General features: G+C 39.3%; 1 protein-coding gene across 4 annotated transcripts in view; it reads right to left on the bottom strand.

Annotated features, from left to right (window-relative positions):
- KLHL5 (kelch like family member 5) overlaps positions 1-19,605 on the bottom strand; it is a 77,792-nt gene extending 58,187 nt beyond the window's left edge. Inside the window, exons 1-2 of one of the 4 annotated variants that reach the window (XM_031010326.3) lie at positions 19,215-19,605; positions 1,274-1,750 (exon numbers count right to left, since the gene is read on the bottom strand). In XM_031010326.3, coding sequence (XP_030866186.2) covers positions 1,274-1,656 — 383 coding nt within the window. In that variant the 5' untranslated portion in view covers positions 1,657-1,750; positions 19,215-19,605. The remainder of the gene's footprint in view (positions 1-1,273; positions 1,751-19,214) is intronic. The other 3 variants (XM_055384804.2, XM_055384805.2, XM_031010327.3) reach the window with 3 other exon arrangements.
- Positions 19,606-19,823: the final 218 nt, after the last annotated feature.

Below are 19,823 nucleotides of genomic sequence, written 5' to 3'. Positions count from 1 at the left end.
TATTCCCTTAAGATAATGCCAAGTCATGAACTAATTTAAAAAAAATTAAATTAAATACACTATTTACCTACATACAGATATTCTCCTCTCTCCATTACACAAATGATGACAGATGACTAGAGTAAACATTTTTTATCCTTCCAATTCCATATTCTTAAGGTTAGAAGAGGAAAAGGTGGTAAATGTCCTCAAGTAAGAGACACTTAAATATATAAATTCATTTTGTCTCAATCCATATGACACCTACATCATTAATAACCAACTTACAAATTACAAGTGTTATCAAAAGCTGCACAGAAATTTTAAGAGAAAAATATAATAATCAAATTAGACAAATGATAAGCTGTAATATTTAGAAATATTTTCGAATGAAGATTAATCAGAAAGATGACTTTCATGCTCTAACTTGTTATATAATCTTATTGTAGTTTAAACTGATGAATAAGAAAATCCATTTCAAAGATAAAGCCAGATTCCAAGATAAAGGTAGATAAAGTCACTATGAAATTACCAATTTTTTCCCTTATTTTCTTTCTTCTAACTGATTTCCCCTTCTTCCTGTCCCCTTTTCACCAGATAATCACATCTAGCCCCTCTACATTCCCTTAAACTCTCCTGAAGGAATGTCCTTCATTTCCCTAAATAGCACACATTTCAGTGAAAGTGAAGGTAACAGGAATTAGTAGCTGTCATCTTAGAGACATGTTACTTAGTATTCTCTATATTAGTCTGGAGAGCTGTAACACAGACAGGACAAAGAGAAATAACCATAAGAAAAATATTATTGACAACTACAATTGTGTCAAAAAATTGGTAACTATAATGTGCATCTCTTTGTAAAACCTTTCCTTTTCATTAAATTAAAAAATGACTCTATCATCTGTTATAAACTAAAATGTCACATAAAATTTCACACTATAGAAATATCTTCTATAGTTTTGATATGAATATAGAAGGTTAATGAATGAAGCAAACCACAGGCAATGATACATGAAATTGCTACTATATATTATTTTCAAAGCTGAGCCAGATCTATATATAGAACACAAGATATTTCAAAATGAATGCTATTTGTTGTCTTTGTAATTTTACAGAATATTAGAACATTAAAAAAACCCTAGCAGAAGTATCACATGTTCATACCAAGATATTATATATATGTATGCAGATGTACATATATAATCAGATTTTAAATAATAAATACTAAATTATTTAAAAACATTATAGAGCCATACCCCCACACCCCTTTTCTAACAGTAAGAAGATAATCAACCTGCATGAACTGGAATCAGATTCATTTTCTTCTTCACTAGTGCCATCATCCACTTCTGGTCTATCCAGCCAATGTGCACCGCCACAATCTTCTGCTGTAAACTCAAATGCAGGGACTTCAGAGGTGGATGCCATTGGCCAAGAAGGTGAATTCTGAAAATCCAGTTGGCTGGACCTTCGGTAACCAATTGAAGCCAAAGGCAATTGTAGGCTACATGGATCTAAAAACTTTCTCCCACCGTTTGCTCCAGTCTGTCCTCGGTTCCAAAATTCTCCCTGCTGGCTGTCAACTGTAGAATTAGGAGATGATGCTTGATGACCAAACCACCTCCATCTGATTTTCAAAATCTGTTTCACATCAAACTCTTTACGAGAACCAGACATCCTCAGAGAAACCAAGTGATCGTCTAGGCAACGGGCAAAAAGCACTGCACACAGATTTGTGCATCCAACCAAGACAAGAGAAGTATATGCCCTGCTGTACACAACAAAAAGATGTAAAGGAAAATAAATCACATTCATATATATATATCTACAATTACTTTTATGCCAATATATCAGATTTTAAAGAACAAAGGATAATGAATAAAGATGAAACACGGTGGAACATTCCGTTCAATCAGAGCAAACTCTCATCCACCTATCCTGAAGCAGCTAGACCACTTTCCCAGCTCTCCTTTCCCATACTGACCATTAGGTCTCACAAACACTGACAGCATTCATTAAAGTCCTTTCAAATGCAGAACACCACCCCCTTTTTCTTAAACCACAAATGACAGAGACAGAAAACACTATCCCCGTTGCAGTATCTCAGTCTCTGCTGCTTAGTATATTAACTCTTTCATTGCTGAAACAATAAATGTACTCTATAGCATTTCCCTTTGTACTTAAAAATAATCACTTTAAAACTAAAATGTTTCTATTTCTAAACTAAGTCCCTAAGTGAAATACCACAAAACAAGTTTTTAAAAAAGCATTTGTAAAATTAGATGAGTTATGGTGATTTTCCAGGTGTGCTCTTTGGATGGGGAATGAGGAGGAAAGGGGAGTACAAAGGTGGGGCTCCAGACTATTGCCTTCACCTCTATCTTCTCCCTTCAGAAAACAAATGGATCTAATTAATACAGTAAGATCCTGGGTAAGATTTCACTCGGATAAAGAATAATGAGGAGAATAAAAAGTTTGAAAACTACAAAGGATCAAAATGTAACAAATACTCTTTTTCAAATAAACTGAGGCCAGGATTTCTCTATAAGTAGAAATGGGCCACTGCCAGTTAGTATAACATCCAAATTTCTATGACATTACTTAGGAAAAGGAAAAGTGCGGCTCAAAAAAGCTACCAGGGACTGGGATAGGACTATTGGGTGTACAAGTGCCCTAATGGTGCCCTCTGTTGTTAGCAAAACAAACAATGGTTTGAACATGGTTACAGTTAAGGCAAATTGATAAAGCAAATACAAATAAACTCAAAAATACTGAGTAGTTATTGTGAACAATGCAATCTACTAGGCATTGTCAGGGACACAGAGATATATATATCTTGGTTCCTAACCCCCAAAATAATTAAATCTAGCTATTGAACCAAATACAAAATATTTGATAAGGTAAAATAAGAAACATTAAAATGCTGCAATATTAAAGTGTGATCTATCAATGCAGAATTTGAGTTTTCAGGGTGCTCAGTATTTACTCCTTTATCAACTAATTCCATACAAAAGGCAATGCCTATCTAAGCTGACCAAAAAACAAAAACAAAAACTACTTTGGAGGCTTACAAAAATATTGTGAGGTGTCTATCTTAACCTCACACAACTCTTTAAGAGAATACAAATTATTCAGAGAAACAAGAATGAGAAGCATAAAAAGCCAAGTACGATTTCATGCTAAATAATACGGGAAAAACCATACAAACTGTAAGAAAGAAAGGAGATATCAGGATGGCAATGGAGTGGTATGGGCCAGTTTCATTAGGGAGAAGGCTGCTAAGAACAGTAAAACGTTGTTTAGGTAGAATGATAGATTTCTATAGAAAAAGATTCTAATAAAAGCATGAAGTGGGCATATCTACAAGGAAGAAGTGGGAAATAATCAGTTTGATCAGCCAGCCATACCAAATTAATTTTAAGGTGTAGTAAGAGATAAAGTTAGATGAATACGATGAGATAAAATGCCTTGAGCATGCAGCAAAGACATTATTGAATGGACTGTTGAACAGGACAATGTTTTAGAAAATTAACTTGGCGGTACTGTGCAGGACGCATTAGAGAGTGAAATGACACTTTCCCCTCTCCTCTCACCTTTGTCAGACTCCTTCTGATCAACATCCTTCTAACTTCACTCTAGCTATCCAACTTTATTTCTAACCATTTTCCAACATAGACACACCACTTCATTGGTCAAGGCAGTCTACGTTATGGTGTTCCCTCTTTTATAACACTGCCTCCCAAAGAAACTCTGGTTTAAAAAACACACTTCATCCTTCAACGTTTAGCTCAGGCACTATCATCTTTGTAAACACTTCAGTTACTCTAAGTAGCTGGTTCTCAACAAGGGAAGCATCAACCTGCTCCTAAAGGCTTCTGGAAAATAGGTGGTGGTGGTGGTGGTAGATTTTTAGTTGTTGGAATGACCAGAGTGCTATAGGCATTGAGTGTGCAGGGGCCAGAGACAGCAAACATCTGGCAATGAAAAATGATACCTTTATTTTGCCAATCCTCCTCCACTCATTCCCATGGTAATCATTGCTGACGCCAAGCTTGGTACATATAGCCTTTCACACCTCTCTCCATGTTTATAAATCATGGACAAACTTATATACACATATATAAGAGATTTGCTATTGTTATAAGAGAGATCATATTGTATTCATCTTTTAGCATTTTGCTCTTCTCACCTAATTTTATATATACATGGAAATATAAATTAATAATCTTTTTAAGAGTTACATGATATTTCATTACTGTAAAAAAACCAATTTATTAAACTATCTCCCTGCTAATGGGCATTCAGGTTGATTTCAGGTTTTTGGGTTTTTGCCATTAAAATAATGTTGAAAGAAACATCCTTGTGAGGCTTTTATATCTACAGAATTTATTGCCAGGAGTGGACTTGCTGGGTTGAAGGTATGTGCATTTTATTTTGTTTTATTTTAAGACAGAATCTAACTCTGTCACCCAGGCAAGAGTACAGTGGTGTGATCTTGGCTCACTACAGGCTCCATCTCCCGGGTGCACACAATTCTTATGCCTCAGCCTCCTGAGTAGTTGGGACTACAGGCACACACCACCATGTCCAGCTAATTTTTTATGTTTTAGAGACAGGGTTTCTGGAGTGCAGTGGGGTGATCTCGGCTCACTGCAACCTCCGTCTCCCAGGTTCAAGCAATTCTCCTGCCTGAGCCTCCTGAGTAGCTGGGATTACATGCGTGCACCACCAAGCCTGGCTAATTTTTGTTTTTTTTAGTAGAGATGGGGTTTCACCATATTGGCCAGGCTAGTCTCAAACTCCTGATCTCAAGTGAGCGGCCCACCTCGGCCTCCCAAAATGCTGAGATTACAGGCGTGAGCCACCGTGCCTGGCCATATTGTCTTTTTAATTTTGGTCATTCTGACAGGTGTGTAATGGTATCCCATTTGGTTTTCCTTTACATTTTCTTCATTATTAATGTGGCTGAGTAACTCTTCATGTTTATTGGTTATTTGGATATCCTCCATGAAGTGGCTATTTAGGCCTCATTTTTTTTCTATTAAGTTATCAATCTTTATCTTCTTGATCTGTAGTTCTTATATTTCTGATATTTTCTTTATAAAAATATGAAGTAAGCTTAAACATTAATGCCTTTATGGCATGAAATTCAGCATTTACTTAAATAACACTTTTTCTCCTGTTCCGACAACTTTCACCAACAGTATAAAATTGTTTTGCCCCAAAATTTATCCAGCTCTGATGACAAGTATTTCCCAGGAAAATTATTTATAAAAGATCAATACGTATTAAAAATCATTACATTGTTAAATTATCAAAATGGTCTTCACTGACTACTCTCTGTAAATTAGACTCATCATTCACAAGCCCGCTGACCCTCCTAATTTTTTTCATAGCAGTTACCACCACTTGGCATATTAGATGTTTATTTGCTTATTGTCTTTATCCTCACTACAAAGTAAGCTTAAGTGGGGCTTTGTTTTGGTTATCACTGTAATCCCAACACTTAGAATAGTACCTAGGAGACAGTAGGTGCTCAATAAATATTTCTCTAATGAATACATAAATTATTCAACAATTATAAGAGCTATAATAAAATCCAACAATTATAAGAGCAATAATAAAAGTATACACTTATACTGTCTATTTTTTAAATTATAAAATAAATTAAGAATCTAATTTTAAAATTACAGACACATTTACCTTGGTGACAAAATATATATATATTTTTTGAGACAGGGTATCACTCTTGTCACACAGGCTAGAGTGCAGTAGCTTGATCTCAGCTCACTGCATCCACAACCTCCCGAGCTCAGGTGGTCCTTCCATCTCAGCCTCCCAGGTAACTGGGACTACAGGCATGCACCACCACATCTGGCTAATTTTTGTAGAGCCAGGGTTTTGCCATGTTGACCAGGCTGGTCTCGAATTCCTGAGCTCAAGTGATCCACCCGCCATGGCCCCCTAAAGTCCTAGGATTACAGCCATGGTGCCTGGCTGACAAAATCGTATGGTATTTTTTCAACTTAGGAGAAAAATCACAATGTTATTCTAAGAATTTCTTTTTTCTATTCATTCTTAAGGCATAAAATTCTATCACTTGAAATCCAATGGCTAAACAGATGTCTTTTCAAATGGACACACTTTCTTCAAACTAATTACAAAATTATATTCTATACCTCTAATTTTATAACCTTGCTTTATTTCAGGTTAAACTTGAGATACAAAAGCTCACGTATTATTTAAAATAGATAATATGTGTCAATTATGAATACATTTTTCAGAATGTAATTAAAGGACCCATGTGCAACTTCTGTTTCAAAACTGCTCAAATCTTGTCTGTGAATTTAAAAGATGACACTATTCAGTATTACAATAGAAACACTGAAATGTCATTAAGATAGACTGAAGGTGAGCTCACTTCAACAGTGTGGCTTTTAAAGCTATGTCTTCACTCAACTTAAATCATGGCTATTTGGTAACTAGTTTATATTAGTAATCATAATTACATCAATCTCTCTTCACATAGAGTTTTTTAGATAACAGTATTTATGGCTCATCAATTTTAATAAATCTATTTCTAAAGTTTTAAGTGTGTGATATACACTGCATTAAAAAAATCAAGAATTTTACCATACTAACCCAGCAGCTCTCACCTCTGTTTTTCCTCAGTTATAAAAAGAGTAAGTTGCATTGCATGATTTTGAAGCACCCTCCAAAGTTTAATAATTCTGGGATACTTTTTAAACTTTGTCAAATTAGGTCTATTAGAATTTGATTTAAAATATTTGAATATTAGTATAATTCTACCAACATGTAAATTCCCTAACACTTAAAAATGTATGATGGAAAATTTCAGTTATTTACCCTAAAAGATTTGAGATCTACTTTTACTAACCTTGACTTTAATTCTAGAAATATACCAGATATTCTGTACTGCTTCTCCATTCTCATAAAAAGCAAACATTAAAAATGTAAAAAATATCCTGTATTTCTGTAAATGCAACAAATCTTTTGTTCTGTAAGCAGAACAGAATGCAAAGATAAGGAAATAGACCACAAAAATCAATCAGGACAGGGACCACTATATCCCTAACAACCTGTACAGTGCATGGTATTTAAATAATTTCTGACTTTAAATTTTAAAAAATGAATAAATTAATGGCACAGCTCTTGACTTGAAAGATTTTAAAATCCAGGAACAGAGGGTCTTGAATGAAACTCTTACTGAATTAAGAAGAGGTAAGTATGTCCTTTATTTGGTTGAAGTTGAGGTTTTTGAGGTGAGGATTTACAGATAATATCTGAAGATTAATTTGGCAATGGTGAAAAATGGATTTACAAGGGAAGATACCTCATAAACAAGTTAGAAAACTCTACCATGTGAGAGGCACAGCTCAAACTTGACTGGAAGCAACAAGATCTGAAAGGGCGGTAGAAGTTGAAGATTTTACAGAGACCTTACAGGATGGCTGTGGCAAATGGAGAGGAAAAAGTCAAAGATGACAGCATTTTCAAATTTGAGTGACTGGAAGAAGAACACTAAAATTAACATAAGTAAGGAGGTAAGGATATTGTTTCAGGAGGATTGAGTGTGGCTTTAGACATGTTTGGTTTTAATTATATATTAAGCAATCAAACAGCTAGGATAGGAGTCTAGAGCCAAAAATTAATCTATTTAAGAAACTGGAAATTTAAAGTGTGAACAAGTGAGCCCTGGGTTAACACTGGTTATCTTTGGTTATCTTTGTATTCTATTCATTCACTCGATACCACAAACACATGGCACCAAAATTTCTTCTGTAATAAAAAAAACTTATAGTTTGAAATTCAAAACTAAGATTTCTAGCATCATGTTAAATCTTTCACTTTGTTAAAAACAACTGGGAAATACTTCTAATTTAATTGGTAAATGACAATTTTAAAATGTCAAATTTAAATTCAGGCCGGGTGCAGTGGCTCATGCCTATAATCCCAGCACCCCTGAGGGTGGATCACTTGAGGTCAGGAATTCGAGACCAGCCTGGCCAACATGGTGAAACCCCATCTCTACAAAAATACAAAAATTAGTCGGATGCAGTGTAGTTCCAGCTATTCAGGAGGTTGAGGCAGGAGGATCACTTGAACCTGGGAAGTGGAGGCTGCAGTGAACCAAGACTGTGCCATTGCACGGTTGCTCGGACAACAGGGCAAGATTGACACACATACACATATACACACACAATTTAAATTCAGTTGTATTATATCAAGAGATCTGGCTCTACAAACCACATGGTAGACTGAAAACTAAGCAGTCAAGAACTTTGATATATGCTGAAAACTGAAGATGACTTCATGGTAAAAGCCATGTAATATAGGGATTTTATTTCTTTGTGTATCCTAAATAAATCACTGTAATATATACCTATAAGTATACGAGGGAAGATCAAGATGAAAAAAATCGAGGCAAAAAAAGTAAATGGAGTAAACTTTAACCTTTAAACTAAACTATGTCCCTTTACCATATCACGTACAATGCAGGAACTGACATTAAATTTAAAAATTATAATACAGCATGACGAAGATACACACAGAATGCATACAATAAGCTAAGATATAGCAAGGCAAGCTTAGACAGCTGCAGAGGTCAAAGATTTATTTCCAGTCAACCTGGAACTCTGAGTACAGTGAAAGCCCCCTTTTCAGATGAAACCTATAGATGGTCCACTAAAGAAAAAAGTCAATAATCATAAAAATAATAAATACATTCCTTTAAAGATGTTATTTTAACTTGAACATATACATGCACATTCATTTGTAAATCTTTTCATATAGGGTTAATGCCATATATTTGATAGGGGTCTCCTACTGAGTTTGGGTCCTTTTTCTTGCATAAGCTGTACCCACAATGATCCATCATCTATGATTTCCACTTATGGTTTCTATAAATGGAAACAGAACTTAAAAGCACTTCTGAAATAATATGAATACAGAATCCATTAGACCAGTGGTCTGTCCACCACAGGAAAAACTTGTGCCAGATTGTAAATTAATGTATCGCTTTCTTCAAGGAGAAAGTCTCACCATGAAAACAAAACATTTGCTGAACCAGTGTGCATTAGTTTGCCTAATGTAGTTAATTAATATTCTAATGTGCACTCCTTATATCCTTGAGGACCCCTAGTAGTCTGAAGACCAGGTAGCTGGTTGATGGCCTTTGACAGGCCCTGCTTTAGACCTTGATGACTTTTTCCCTAGTCTCTTACAATTATCCAGCCTTTATCCAATTTGATAGAATTTTTAAAGTAACTCATTTATATAGAGGCATCCCAAAGCATTCAACTTAATTTTCATAGGAAGAATTCTCTTTTCTTTACACTTTCATCAATTTACATGTTTACTAATGTTTTATAATTACTATAACAAGTATAACTGTTAAAAACAGGTTTGTGAATAAACAGAACCAACTTCTGGTAAGTACTCAATTCAACGAGTAAGCAGAGATGTACAGGTCAGCTATGGAGCTGCCTGCTTACCCATGAGTGTTCAGCTGGCCCATGGTATCAGTAAGTACATTTTACAGCAGAAGAGTGTGCATCAGGTTAGAGCTGTCAGTCAGTTCAGAAGCAGTTGGTGGAGAGCGCTTCTGCTGTTATTTTCCCACATTATCACTTATTAATGGTAGCCTAAGTGACACAGCAGAAAGAGCCTGAGTCAACAGCTAAGCCACTCACCAGCTGGCTGTATAATTTGGGCAAATCACTTCACCTCCTTTGTCTTCAGTTCTCTCTTCAGTAATAGGATTAAGTAAATGGCACATATAAGTATTGAGTAATGGTCAGGATTTATAGCAGCAGCTACTATCTCTTAAGTGCCCAAATGAGCACAATAATATATAAAATACTTTACACTGACTGGGGTATTTTGTTGTCAGAAAAACTCTGTCCAACAGGGGTCATTCCTGCCCCCAGCCCACCACTCCTTATAGATGAAGATACTGAAGTGAGATTAATTAACCTGACTTAATACCTATATCTGGTGAGTGGCAGGGTCCAGGATGGACCCTAAAAACCATATACTTTCGAATACACCACACTGCTTCTTGCTTTCAAAGCAAGAAGTATTCTCATTCGCTACTCAAAAATACCTTGTGAGGCAGGTAGAGTAGTTGTGCAAATGAGGAAGTAGATTGAGAGTATAGTTGACTTGGACAAGGTTAGATGTCTAGTAGAGAGTAGCAGAGCAGATAAATTCTTTGCGGATAATATCTGACCAAACTAAAAGCAAGTAAGGCACAAAAGGCAGCGGGGAGGGGGAACAGAATACTTAAGGAACACATGATTTCTTAAATAAGAAGAAACTTAAATTAAGTTCATCGTAACTGCAGTTAAATGCCAAAATGACATTTATTCACCAAGTACAAGTGCCTCACAGATTTCTCCCTACTTAGCTCCCTCCCAATTGCTGCTGCTGTTTCTTACAAAGTACTGGCCCACAGTAACATCAAAAGAATCGTCTTATTCCACAACTACCTATCAGTACTGATACCTGGTAGTAAAGCAAGGGACATTTTAAAACTCAGCTAAATTAATATTATATAGCCTTTATTTTAAGCTCACCTGTAAAAGTTATTACAGCTGATACTACTATGATATTACAAAATCGTTACTTTTGAAAACAGTCCTTCAGCTTGATGACTGGTAAAACACAAGGTTCCCTTGCTATCCACTCCTTAGATTTTTGTCAATGTTAAGTACATATTTGCTGTGCACAAGGATGAAAACTGTAATATCATTTAAAAAATGATGGAAAACCACTGCTAAATTCTTGCCTGATCCATTACAGTTGGCATGTGCTGAGACACCCAATTATCTTATGTGCCATAAAAAGTAACAATCTGGATAACCACAAATTTGTCTTTTACTGACTTCAACCAAATCCAGAAGTGTTTCTGTCTTTCACGTAGCTTTATGGTGATGGAGATTAAAAAAATTTTTTTTTGAAAAGTAATCAATCAGTACTCTCCAGACACAAGTATAATCAATTAAAGTTGCCTGGGCTCCCTGATCACATAATGAGCCAATCACAGATCAACTTGATTCTGCTGTAGGACCAATCCAGATTTTGTAAATTATATATTTTTGTTAGAACAGCATAAGTCAGGTAGGGAAAGGGTAGTAATGGGCAGTGAAAGCAATAAAGAGGAGAAAATGTGAAGCACTATTTCTCAACTGCTCATAATTAGAAATGGTTAATCACTACAAATGTTAATTAAACCAGTTAACCATTAAAGAAACTGTCTAGCTTGCCCTAAAACTAGACCCAAAGAAAAGCCACCAATAACCTGTTCAGTAATTTAACTTCAGCAAAAAGCAAAATGAGGATGTTAGTGGTCAAATGGAGATTAGTGGAGATCAGTTGAGGCTAGAATTTCTTAGTGTTAATCATGCATTAGATTAAATCCAATGTTCTTAGGAGGCACTTCAGAGTAGTCCTCCCAAACTCCAATGGGGGGAAGGAGATGACAAATAAATTTAGGACAAACTGATTCAGGCGTCTCCAAAGAACCATGCAGAAACCAGGCCAGCAATTCTAAACTCCTGCGGAGCATGGACTTGAGTATTCCTTCTTTCTGCTTATCAGAGAAATAGCTCCCCAAAGAAAGGCAAATATTAAGTAGAAATGAACCAACCAACTTCAAGTCTAAATCCTCTCTTATTCTCTATGCTATCGCCAAAGTAGCCTTCTAAAGTGCAATTCTTGACTACATCACTCTACTTAAAACATTTACTTTTGTTTGTTTTTGATCAGCTACAAGATAAATAAAAGCTAAGATCTTTAGCATGGAATTCAGGATTTTTAATGATCTAGTAGTCTTTGCCTGCCTTTCCAGGCTCACCTTCCTCTCAACTTATTTCACTTTCTCCATTATAAAAAAGAGTAAATGGGCCAGGTGTGGTGGCTCATACCTGTGATCCGCAGCCCTCTGGGGAGGCTGAGGGGAGCAGATCATGAGGTCAGGAGTTCAAGACCAGCCTGGCCAATAGTGAAACCCCATCTCTAGTAAAAATACAAAAAATTAACTGGGCGTGGTAGCGGGCACCTGTAATCTCCGCTACTCGGGAGGCTGAGGCAGGAGTATCACTTGAACCTGAGAGGCGGAGGTTGCAGTGAGCCAAGATCACACCACCACACTCCAGCCCAGGTGACAGAGCGAGTCTCTGTCTCAAAAATAATAATAACAATAATAATAAATTTAAAAAGAGTAAAAACACACTACATCAAAATAAGCAAAAGAAATATTATGGAATACTTCTTAATGAAAGGCACTGCAGATAATACAAGTATGAGTAGAGTTAAGCTTCAGTTAACTCTTTTGGCTCTGTTCCCTGGCCATCTGTAAAACTAGGTACCTCAACTGTTACTAGGTAACACTACTTGTAGTAAAAATGATCCCTGTGATTAGTAAATTTGCATCAAGACTCAAGAACTATAAATGAACCATAAATACCTCATAAGGAAGCTATAGCTTTGACTTCCCTGTGATGGCTCTTTTAATTAGCATAGCTTTTACAGAACCCTGGAAACTCAGTCTATGGAGTTGTGTAAGAGACACTGGCTCCTGTGGGACCTGGTTTGTTTGTTTGTTTTTTCTTTTTTTAAGCCAAGGCAGCTCCTGCACCACCTAGTGTGAGCTTCCTCTGAGGTGCTGCCCAGATGGCTATGAGCTGCCTGTGTGGACTGCTGTGAAAATCACTCCCACTGAGGAGGAACATTTGATGCTGCCCTGCTGGCAAACTATGATTCCTGTCTGATAGCCTTCTCAGTAAACAAGCTTTCTGAATTTGAAGTTTAGTTAAACCCAAGAAAACCCCTTCATTTGCACAGAAACAAGTGTCTAAGAGTCTTAATATGACATTCCAGATAGTCTACAATCTGAATCTAATCTCATACACAGCTTTTACTCATATTCTTGTTTTTTTTTTTTCTGGGAAATCCTCTTCAGGTAACATATACCGTCTCCCCATAGTTAATCTCTTCGGCCACTGATGAGGTGAAGCCATGGATATTATTCAAACATGAAGAAAGGAGATTATCGCATAGTTTGAAAATGCAAGGGAATTCTGCTAGCGAAGCTACGTACACGAGTCTAACAGAAAATGATAGGAATTTATTGAGAATAAAATTAGATTAAATTGGTGAAGAGATATGATAATAGCATGTTAAAATGTAAAATGTCCAGATAAAGAGTGTCTAGGAGACCAGTTTGGATGGAAGAAAAGAGCAGAGCTAGGTAGTATATTACATGTGCCGTTCTTCCTGCATTATTACCCATGAGGAGAAGCCAGGAAGCTCTGTATGAGGATCAAAGCAGATGACTTATAAGAGTTAGACAATTCAGTCAATCCTTACCCTGGGAGAGGAAGAAGGGATGGATGAAAGGATTACAATGGAGATGGCATTTGCCAGTGTTCAGGGAGGGAATATCGTAGTTACTTAAGTCAGATCCAGTTATACCTTCTTATCCTGATTATCATAATCAGCCTGTCCCACTAGAATTTGCAAGCTGATGTTAATTGTGTAGAACTTTCCATGGCACCTTGGTTTCTTTGATTGAAAGCTATTATAACTGCCTCTTTCTCTACTACAAAGTTGTCAGTTACACTAATTTGTTATACCTTAGAGTCAACTGCATTATTTCCTAAGTCTGGTGGTTAACAGCTCACAAAGACAACGCACTTAAAAATTTTTAGATTGTCTGAAATTGCTAAAGCCTCTAGTTTCAAGTTCATAAACTCTTAGATTAAAACATCCATGTAACAGCAAAATAGAGAAAAATTAATCAATAGAGAAAAAGAAGAAAGAAATACATGTGCAGAGAGAGACACTAGCAAGAAATCATATAGACTTGGAGAGAGAGAAAGTAGCCCTAGCTCCTAGCTGTCTGTTATTGGTGCCAGTTGCTTTGAGGCCCAGCTGTACTTCTTGCTCTTGGACTCTGATACAAACTATATTCCTTTTCTAACATAACATTCCTTTTGCTTACGCTAATTTAAGTAATATTGTTTAATTTGTCATGAAATACTCCTTAAGTCCAAAAAGGCAGAGAGGAACAAAGTGCAACAGTTTATATATTTAGTATTTTTCACTATTTTATATATGTGTGTATACACATCATTTACATACTGTAAATGATGCCTTAAAGAGAAAGGGAGAGAAAACTCAAGTATAGCTATTTTCTATTGTGATTGTAAACTCCCCACTTATTTATTTATTTTTGAGATGGAGTCTCACTCTGTCGCCCAGGATGAAGTGCAGTGGCGTGATGTCAGCTTACCGCAACCTCTGCTTCCCGGGTTCAAGCGATTCTCCTGCCTCAGCCTCCGGAGTAGCTGGGATTACAGGCGTGCACCATGATGCCCAGCTAATTTTTTTTGTAATTTTAGTAGAGATGTGGTTTCACCATGTTGGCCAGGCTGGTCTCGAACTCCTGACCTCAGGTGATCCGCCCACCTGAGCCTACCAAAGTGCTGGAATTAAAAGCGTGAGCCACTATGCCCGACCCTCATTTATCTTTTTATCCTCACAGGCCTAACACAGTGCCTTATACACTTTTATATATTTATTTATTTATTTATTTTTGAGACAAGGTCTTGCTGTCCCGTAGGTTGGAGTGCAGTGGCCTGATCATGGCTCACTGCAGCCTTGACCTGCCAAGCACAAATGATCAATCATCTCACCTCCCTACCCCCGCCCCCAAGGAAGCTCGGACTGGAGGCACATGCCACTACACCCAGCTAATTTTATTTATTTATTGTAGGCATAGGGTCTCACTATGTTGTCCAGATTGGTTTCAAAACTCCTGGACTGAAGAATCCTCCCACCTTGGCCTCCCAAAGTGCTGGGACTGCACAGTCTTGAGCCACTACACCTGGCCCCTTATACACATTCAACAAATGTTTATTGAATGGACATACAATTTAAAAAGAATGAAATTCATTTGGCCAAAATAACAAACTTAATTGTGAAGTTCTCAAAAGCATTTCATTTCAAACTAATAAAAGACGTTCTTTATAATTCTCATTAGCATAATTCTGTTTAAACACACTCACATACACAAAGAAATGCTGTTTTCTATTTTCTAAATAGAATATTGTACTGACATATTTGGCTTTTGATTTATTTAGATTCTGTGTTAGCTCATGGGACTCTGAAGCCTCTTTAGTAGTCATTAAGACCGTTCACAGACTATTCCAGTTCTCCTCTTTCTGGGCACATGGTAGAAATGCATTTCCCCATCTCCTTGAAGCTGGGTGTAGTCAAGTGACTTTTGGCCAATGAAACAGCAGTGGAAGTTAAGTGTCACTTCCAGACAGAAGCCCTGAAGAGCCAATGTACACCAGGCGCGGTGGTTCACGCCTGTAATCCCAGCACTTTGGGAGGCTGAGGCAGGTGGATCATGAGGTCAGGAGTTGGAGATCAGGCTGGTCAACATGATGAAACCCCATCTCTACTACAAATACAAAAATTAGCCAGGCATGGTGGTGGGCGCCTGTAATCCCACCTACTCGGGAGGCTGAGGCAGGAGAATCACTTGAAATTGGAAGGCAGAAGTTGCAGTGAGCTGAGATCATGCCATTGAACTCCAGCCTGGGCAACAAGAGTGAAACTTCATCTCCAAAAAAAAAAAAAAAAAAAAAAAAAAGCCAATGTAAAAATCACCAAATCCTTTTCCCTGTCCTAACAACTGCGGAAGCATGTGTTGAGATACAGCCTCCAACAGCCTGAGACTGACCATTTGTAATGGAGTTCTCTTGCTGACCTGCTTCAGCACGTAGTATAACAGAAAAAAATCTTTGCTGTTTAAAGTCAATAGGATGTGAGAGTTCTTTTGTTACCACAGCATAATCTATCCTGCCTGGTATACTCAGCAAACCCCTTTCTCATAAATGGAGTGAAGCAATGAACAGCTCTGGCCCTCTATTTTCAGAATGGTATCATTTTGTATAGCACTATCATTTAGAGAATACTTTGGAATGGAAGTGCCCCTCATTATCCAAACTCATCACCCGAACACAAGAACCGAATGGATTCTGATAAATTTTTGGACCAACACCTCATTCTCTCAACTCTCTGTGCTTGCCATCTCGAACTCTGGAACCAAATACATTTGGATAGGTGCAATTCCTTGCCTTCCATGCTCTTGCCACCTGCACTCAGGAATGGAATAAATTTAGACAGTGAAGGATTCTTGATACATTATTTCATTTGTTCTCTTAAAGCTGTTTTTCTACTACCCAGTACCCAGTAGATTCTCAACATTTATTCCATAAATGAATTTATGTGCTCTCATCATTCTAATTTTACAAATAAGGAAATCGATTCAGGGAGGTTCATCAACCTGATGGAAACAACCCTGTACATACAGCAGTGACACAATCCCAGACTTTCTGGCTTCAAATCTTCGCTCTTTCCACTCTGTACTGTGTTCTCTTAGGTTTCTCATAGCTATGGAATGCTTATGATTTGATAGTAAATTAACAGTACAAATAGTGTTTGTGATAAAAAATGTCAATCCCATATTTACATCCAAGAATAAAGTCATTCCTCAAGGACTTCAACTTGCCTATGCCTAGTCTAATTCATAGACACTAAGTACCCCGAAGCACAGAAGAAGGTGCCCTAGAGGTCCTTCAACAGGCAACTTGCAGAACAATGAAGAAATGTGAAAGAATTCGGGGGAAAGTAGTGTTCTCCTTTGCTATACAGTATGTTAAAATCCCGACTTTTAGATTATCTTCACTTTGGTCCTTAACAAATTGGCTAACTTCAACTCTTTGCTTTCCAATTCTCATTAAACCTCAGTTGTAAGAAATACTAATGAAGAACTGCCTGAAGAATAGATAACTCGTCTTTTTTTATTTTTATTTTTTGAGATGGAGTCTCACTCTGTTGCCCAGGCTGGAGTGCAGTGGCACCATCTCAGCTCACTGCAACCTCCACCTCTCAGGTTCAAGCGATTCTCCTCCTTCAGCCTCCTTAGTAGCTGGGACTACAGGTACGTGCCACCACTCCCGGCTAATTTTTGTATTTTTAGTAGAGACGGGGTTTAACCGTGTTGGCCAGGGTGGTCTTGAACTCCTGACCTCAAGTGATCCACCTACCTTGGCCTCCCAAAGTGCTGGGATTACAGGCGTGAGCCACCGTGCCCAGCTAATTCATCTATTTTTCTAGGTTCAGTGGTCCTCAATTTGTGTTACATAGTCATATAGATTTGGAAAATATTACAAAATACATCCCGCTTTAAAACAGCAACTTGAACATTAGTATAGTAAATCTCCAAGAAATTCTGTAGTAAAGCCAATTTTCTAATCTAGTTATCTCAAACTTACTTGAGCTCAGAATCTTGTTGCAAGAAAGGAAATATTTTCTCATTCCTTAGAACACAGTTTGGGAAATACTGTTCTAGATCATTCTAAATGTTATAAATGGGTCAAGTGACTCCACTCCTTCAGAAAACTTATTGTTAACAGTTTTATCACTCTCCTGTATTGAAAAACACTGTCGTGCAAAATTCACTATTTTCCTTAGGGGCGTTTTAAAGATATTGTCAACTGCATCCCATATCTCCTTTTTTCATTAGGGCCCATGAGGAAAATACGCCTCTCAGGCCTCATTACTGGAAAACGCCTTGGTTAGGGCAGAACTGGTTTGTTTCTAATCTTGGAATTAGAAACAAAATGAAACTTTGTTATTTTATTTTATCTTTTCAAGCAGGGGTCTCACTATGTTGCCCAGGCTGGTCTTGAACCCCTGAACTCAAGCGATCCGCTCGCCACGGCTTCCCAAAGTGCTGGAATCACAAGCGTGAGTCACCGCGCCCAGACAAAACAGGCTGAAACTTATGTTGTTCCTTTTTCTCTTTTTACCTAGCTCCCAGGAAGCCCAAGGCCCAAACTGTGACTCATCTCTAGTACAGGATCTTTTAAATAGGAACTTGGTATTATCTTTTTTCTTGACTTTGTGTTCTTCTTTTCCTGCTCTACCTCAATTTTCCCATTTAGTTTGTTTTATCCTATGGTACTACATGGTCGCTAGATTGCTTCAAATATATAGTTTCTGGAACTATATATTGTACATATTGCATCTTACAATTTCATGTTGATTCTGCCCTCCCTGCCCAATTACCCAACAACGTCAGTGTATTCATCTTTGTGTAAAGGTATTCACATAAGTCATAACAAGCCAATAGGACATACACATTCACAATACAGTCAAATCTGTAAATGCTGAAAACCAGAAAAAAAAAAAAAGTCATGATTGGTTTTTTGCCGCCAGAGGTCTAATAACCAAAAAGAGTTATTAAACTGTTTCCTAACAGGAAGGAGAATCAACATTTATTTAGCACCAGCAGATGCCAGGCACATAACAGCAGCTCCATTTTTCAAAGCAAGCAGGAGGGGCATCCGCACATCTAACCTCTGGAAGAAGACACCAGAAACAGAATATTGGGAGGGTGCGGGGGGGGGGGGGGGGGGTGAGCCTGTCTGCCCCTTTTGTACCTTTTGAATTCTGTGAATTTGTCGACTACTAAAGAATATTTTTGAAAATGAAATGAAGCGATAAAAAACGACAGTAATGCTTTACTCTCTGACAGCAAACTTTTTCCGCCAGCTTCTGATCCCAGAGCATGCACTGAAATAAATGCCTAAATGCAAAAGTTTCACCCGGCACGCCGGGTCTCGGGAAAATGAAGTCCCCGTCTTATTCTCCACACTCCGGGGGCGAGGCTATTATTTAAAAGAAAAGCTTAAAAACTTAGGTCAAAATTGCCTGCAAGTACTAAGGAGAGAAAAAAAAAATCCGAAATGGTTTCCAGTTTGTTTTATTGGCAGGGACAGTCCGGGAAAGCAGCAACGTGTGCACCGCAGTCCGCTCCTCACTGCCGGCCACCAGCACCACGTCCACAACTTTCCACAACTCCAGGGCGGCCCGGGCGCCGGCTCCGGTGCTCGGGGGTGCGCAGCGGGGAGGCCGGGCCGGGGTTCGAGCCCCGGGCGCGGTGTGCGGAGGCCCCCGCCCGACCCAGCCCCTCCGGACCCGAGGGCCTCGCAGCCGCCTCCGGGAGGGGCAGCGTCTTCGCGCCCCGCGCGCTCGGGGCGGCCGCAGCGGGGCGTGAGAGTCGCGTGGGGGCGGGGAGCGGGCCCTGCCCGAGGCGGCCCCCTTCCCGACGCCGAGAAGGAAGTCGCACTTACCGCGTCGGGCTCCGGAGGCGGCCGTGGGTCACGGCGGGCCGGGGCGGCCAGGCGGCAGGAGCGGGGGAGGCGGGGGCCGGGGCCGGCGAGCTGAGTGGGATGCTCGGCCCCTCGCGCGCCCCTAGACCCGTCCGGGCAGCCTCACCCCCGGCGCCGGCCGGCCCGGAGCGAGCCACTCCCGCTCCGTCAGGCGGCGCCAGGCCGGGGGGTCAGAGTTCCCGGGTGGCCCCGGAGGGGGCGGGCGAGTAGGTGGGGGTAGGGGACCGGTTAGCCCGTCAGTCCCGGCGCGGCGCAATCGGCTGCCCGCCCCGCCCCCTCCCGCCAGGCCCCGCCCCCTCGCCGGGTCGCGCGCCCCGAGAGGCCGCGGCCGCCACTGCCCCGCCGGGGGTTTCTTTGCTCTCCTGCGCGGTGTGGGGACTGCCCGAGCCGGGGAAGGGGGTGGGGGAAGGGGAGCGTCTGTGGCAAGACGAGCTAGTGGGGGAAGGGGACGTCAGGCTGGGCGGGGCTCTGGCGAGGAGGGGGCGTGGCGTAGAGGACTTGACAAAGATTCTGGTTGTTCCCCGCCCCTTGAAACTGGGGTTAGGGGAATTCCTGGGGGTGGAAGTTAGC

The sequence above is a fragment of the Gorilla gorilla genome, chromosome 3, assembly GCF_029281585.2.
Source record: "Gorilla gorilla gorilla isolate KB3781 chromosome 3, NHGRI_mGorGor1-v2.1_pri, whole genome shotgun sequence".
Classification (NCBI taxonomy): domain Eukaryota; kingdom Metazoa; phylum Chordata; class Mammalia; order Primates; family Hominidae; genus Gorilla; species Gorilla gorilla.
This window is presented reverse-complemented; position numbering and strand designations above follow the sequence as displayed.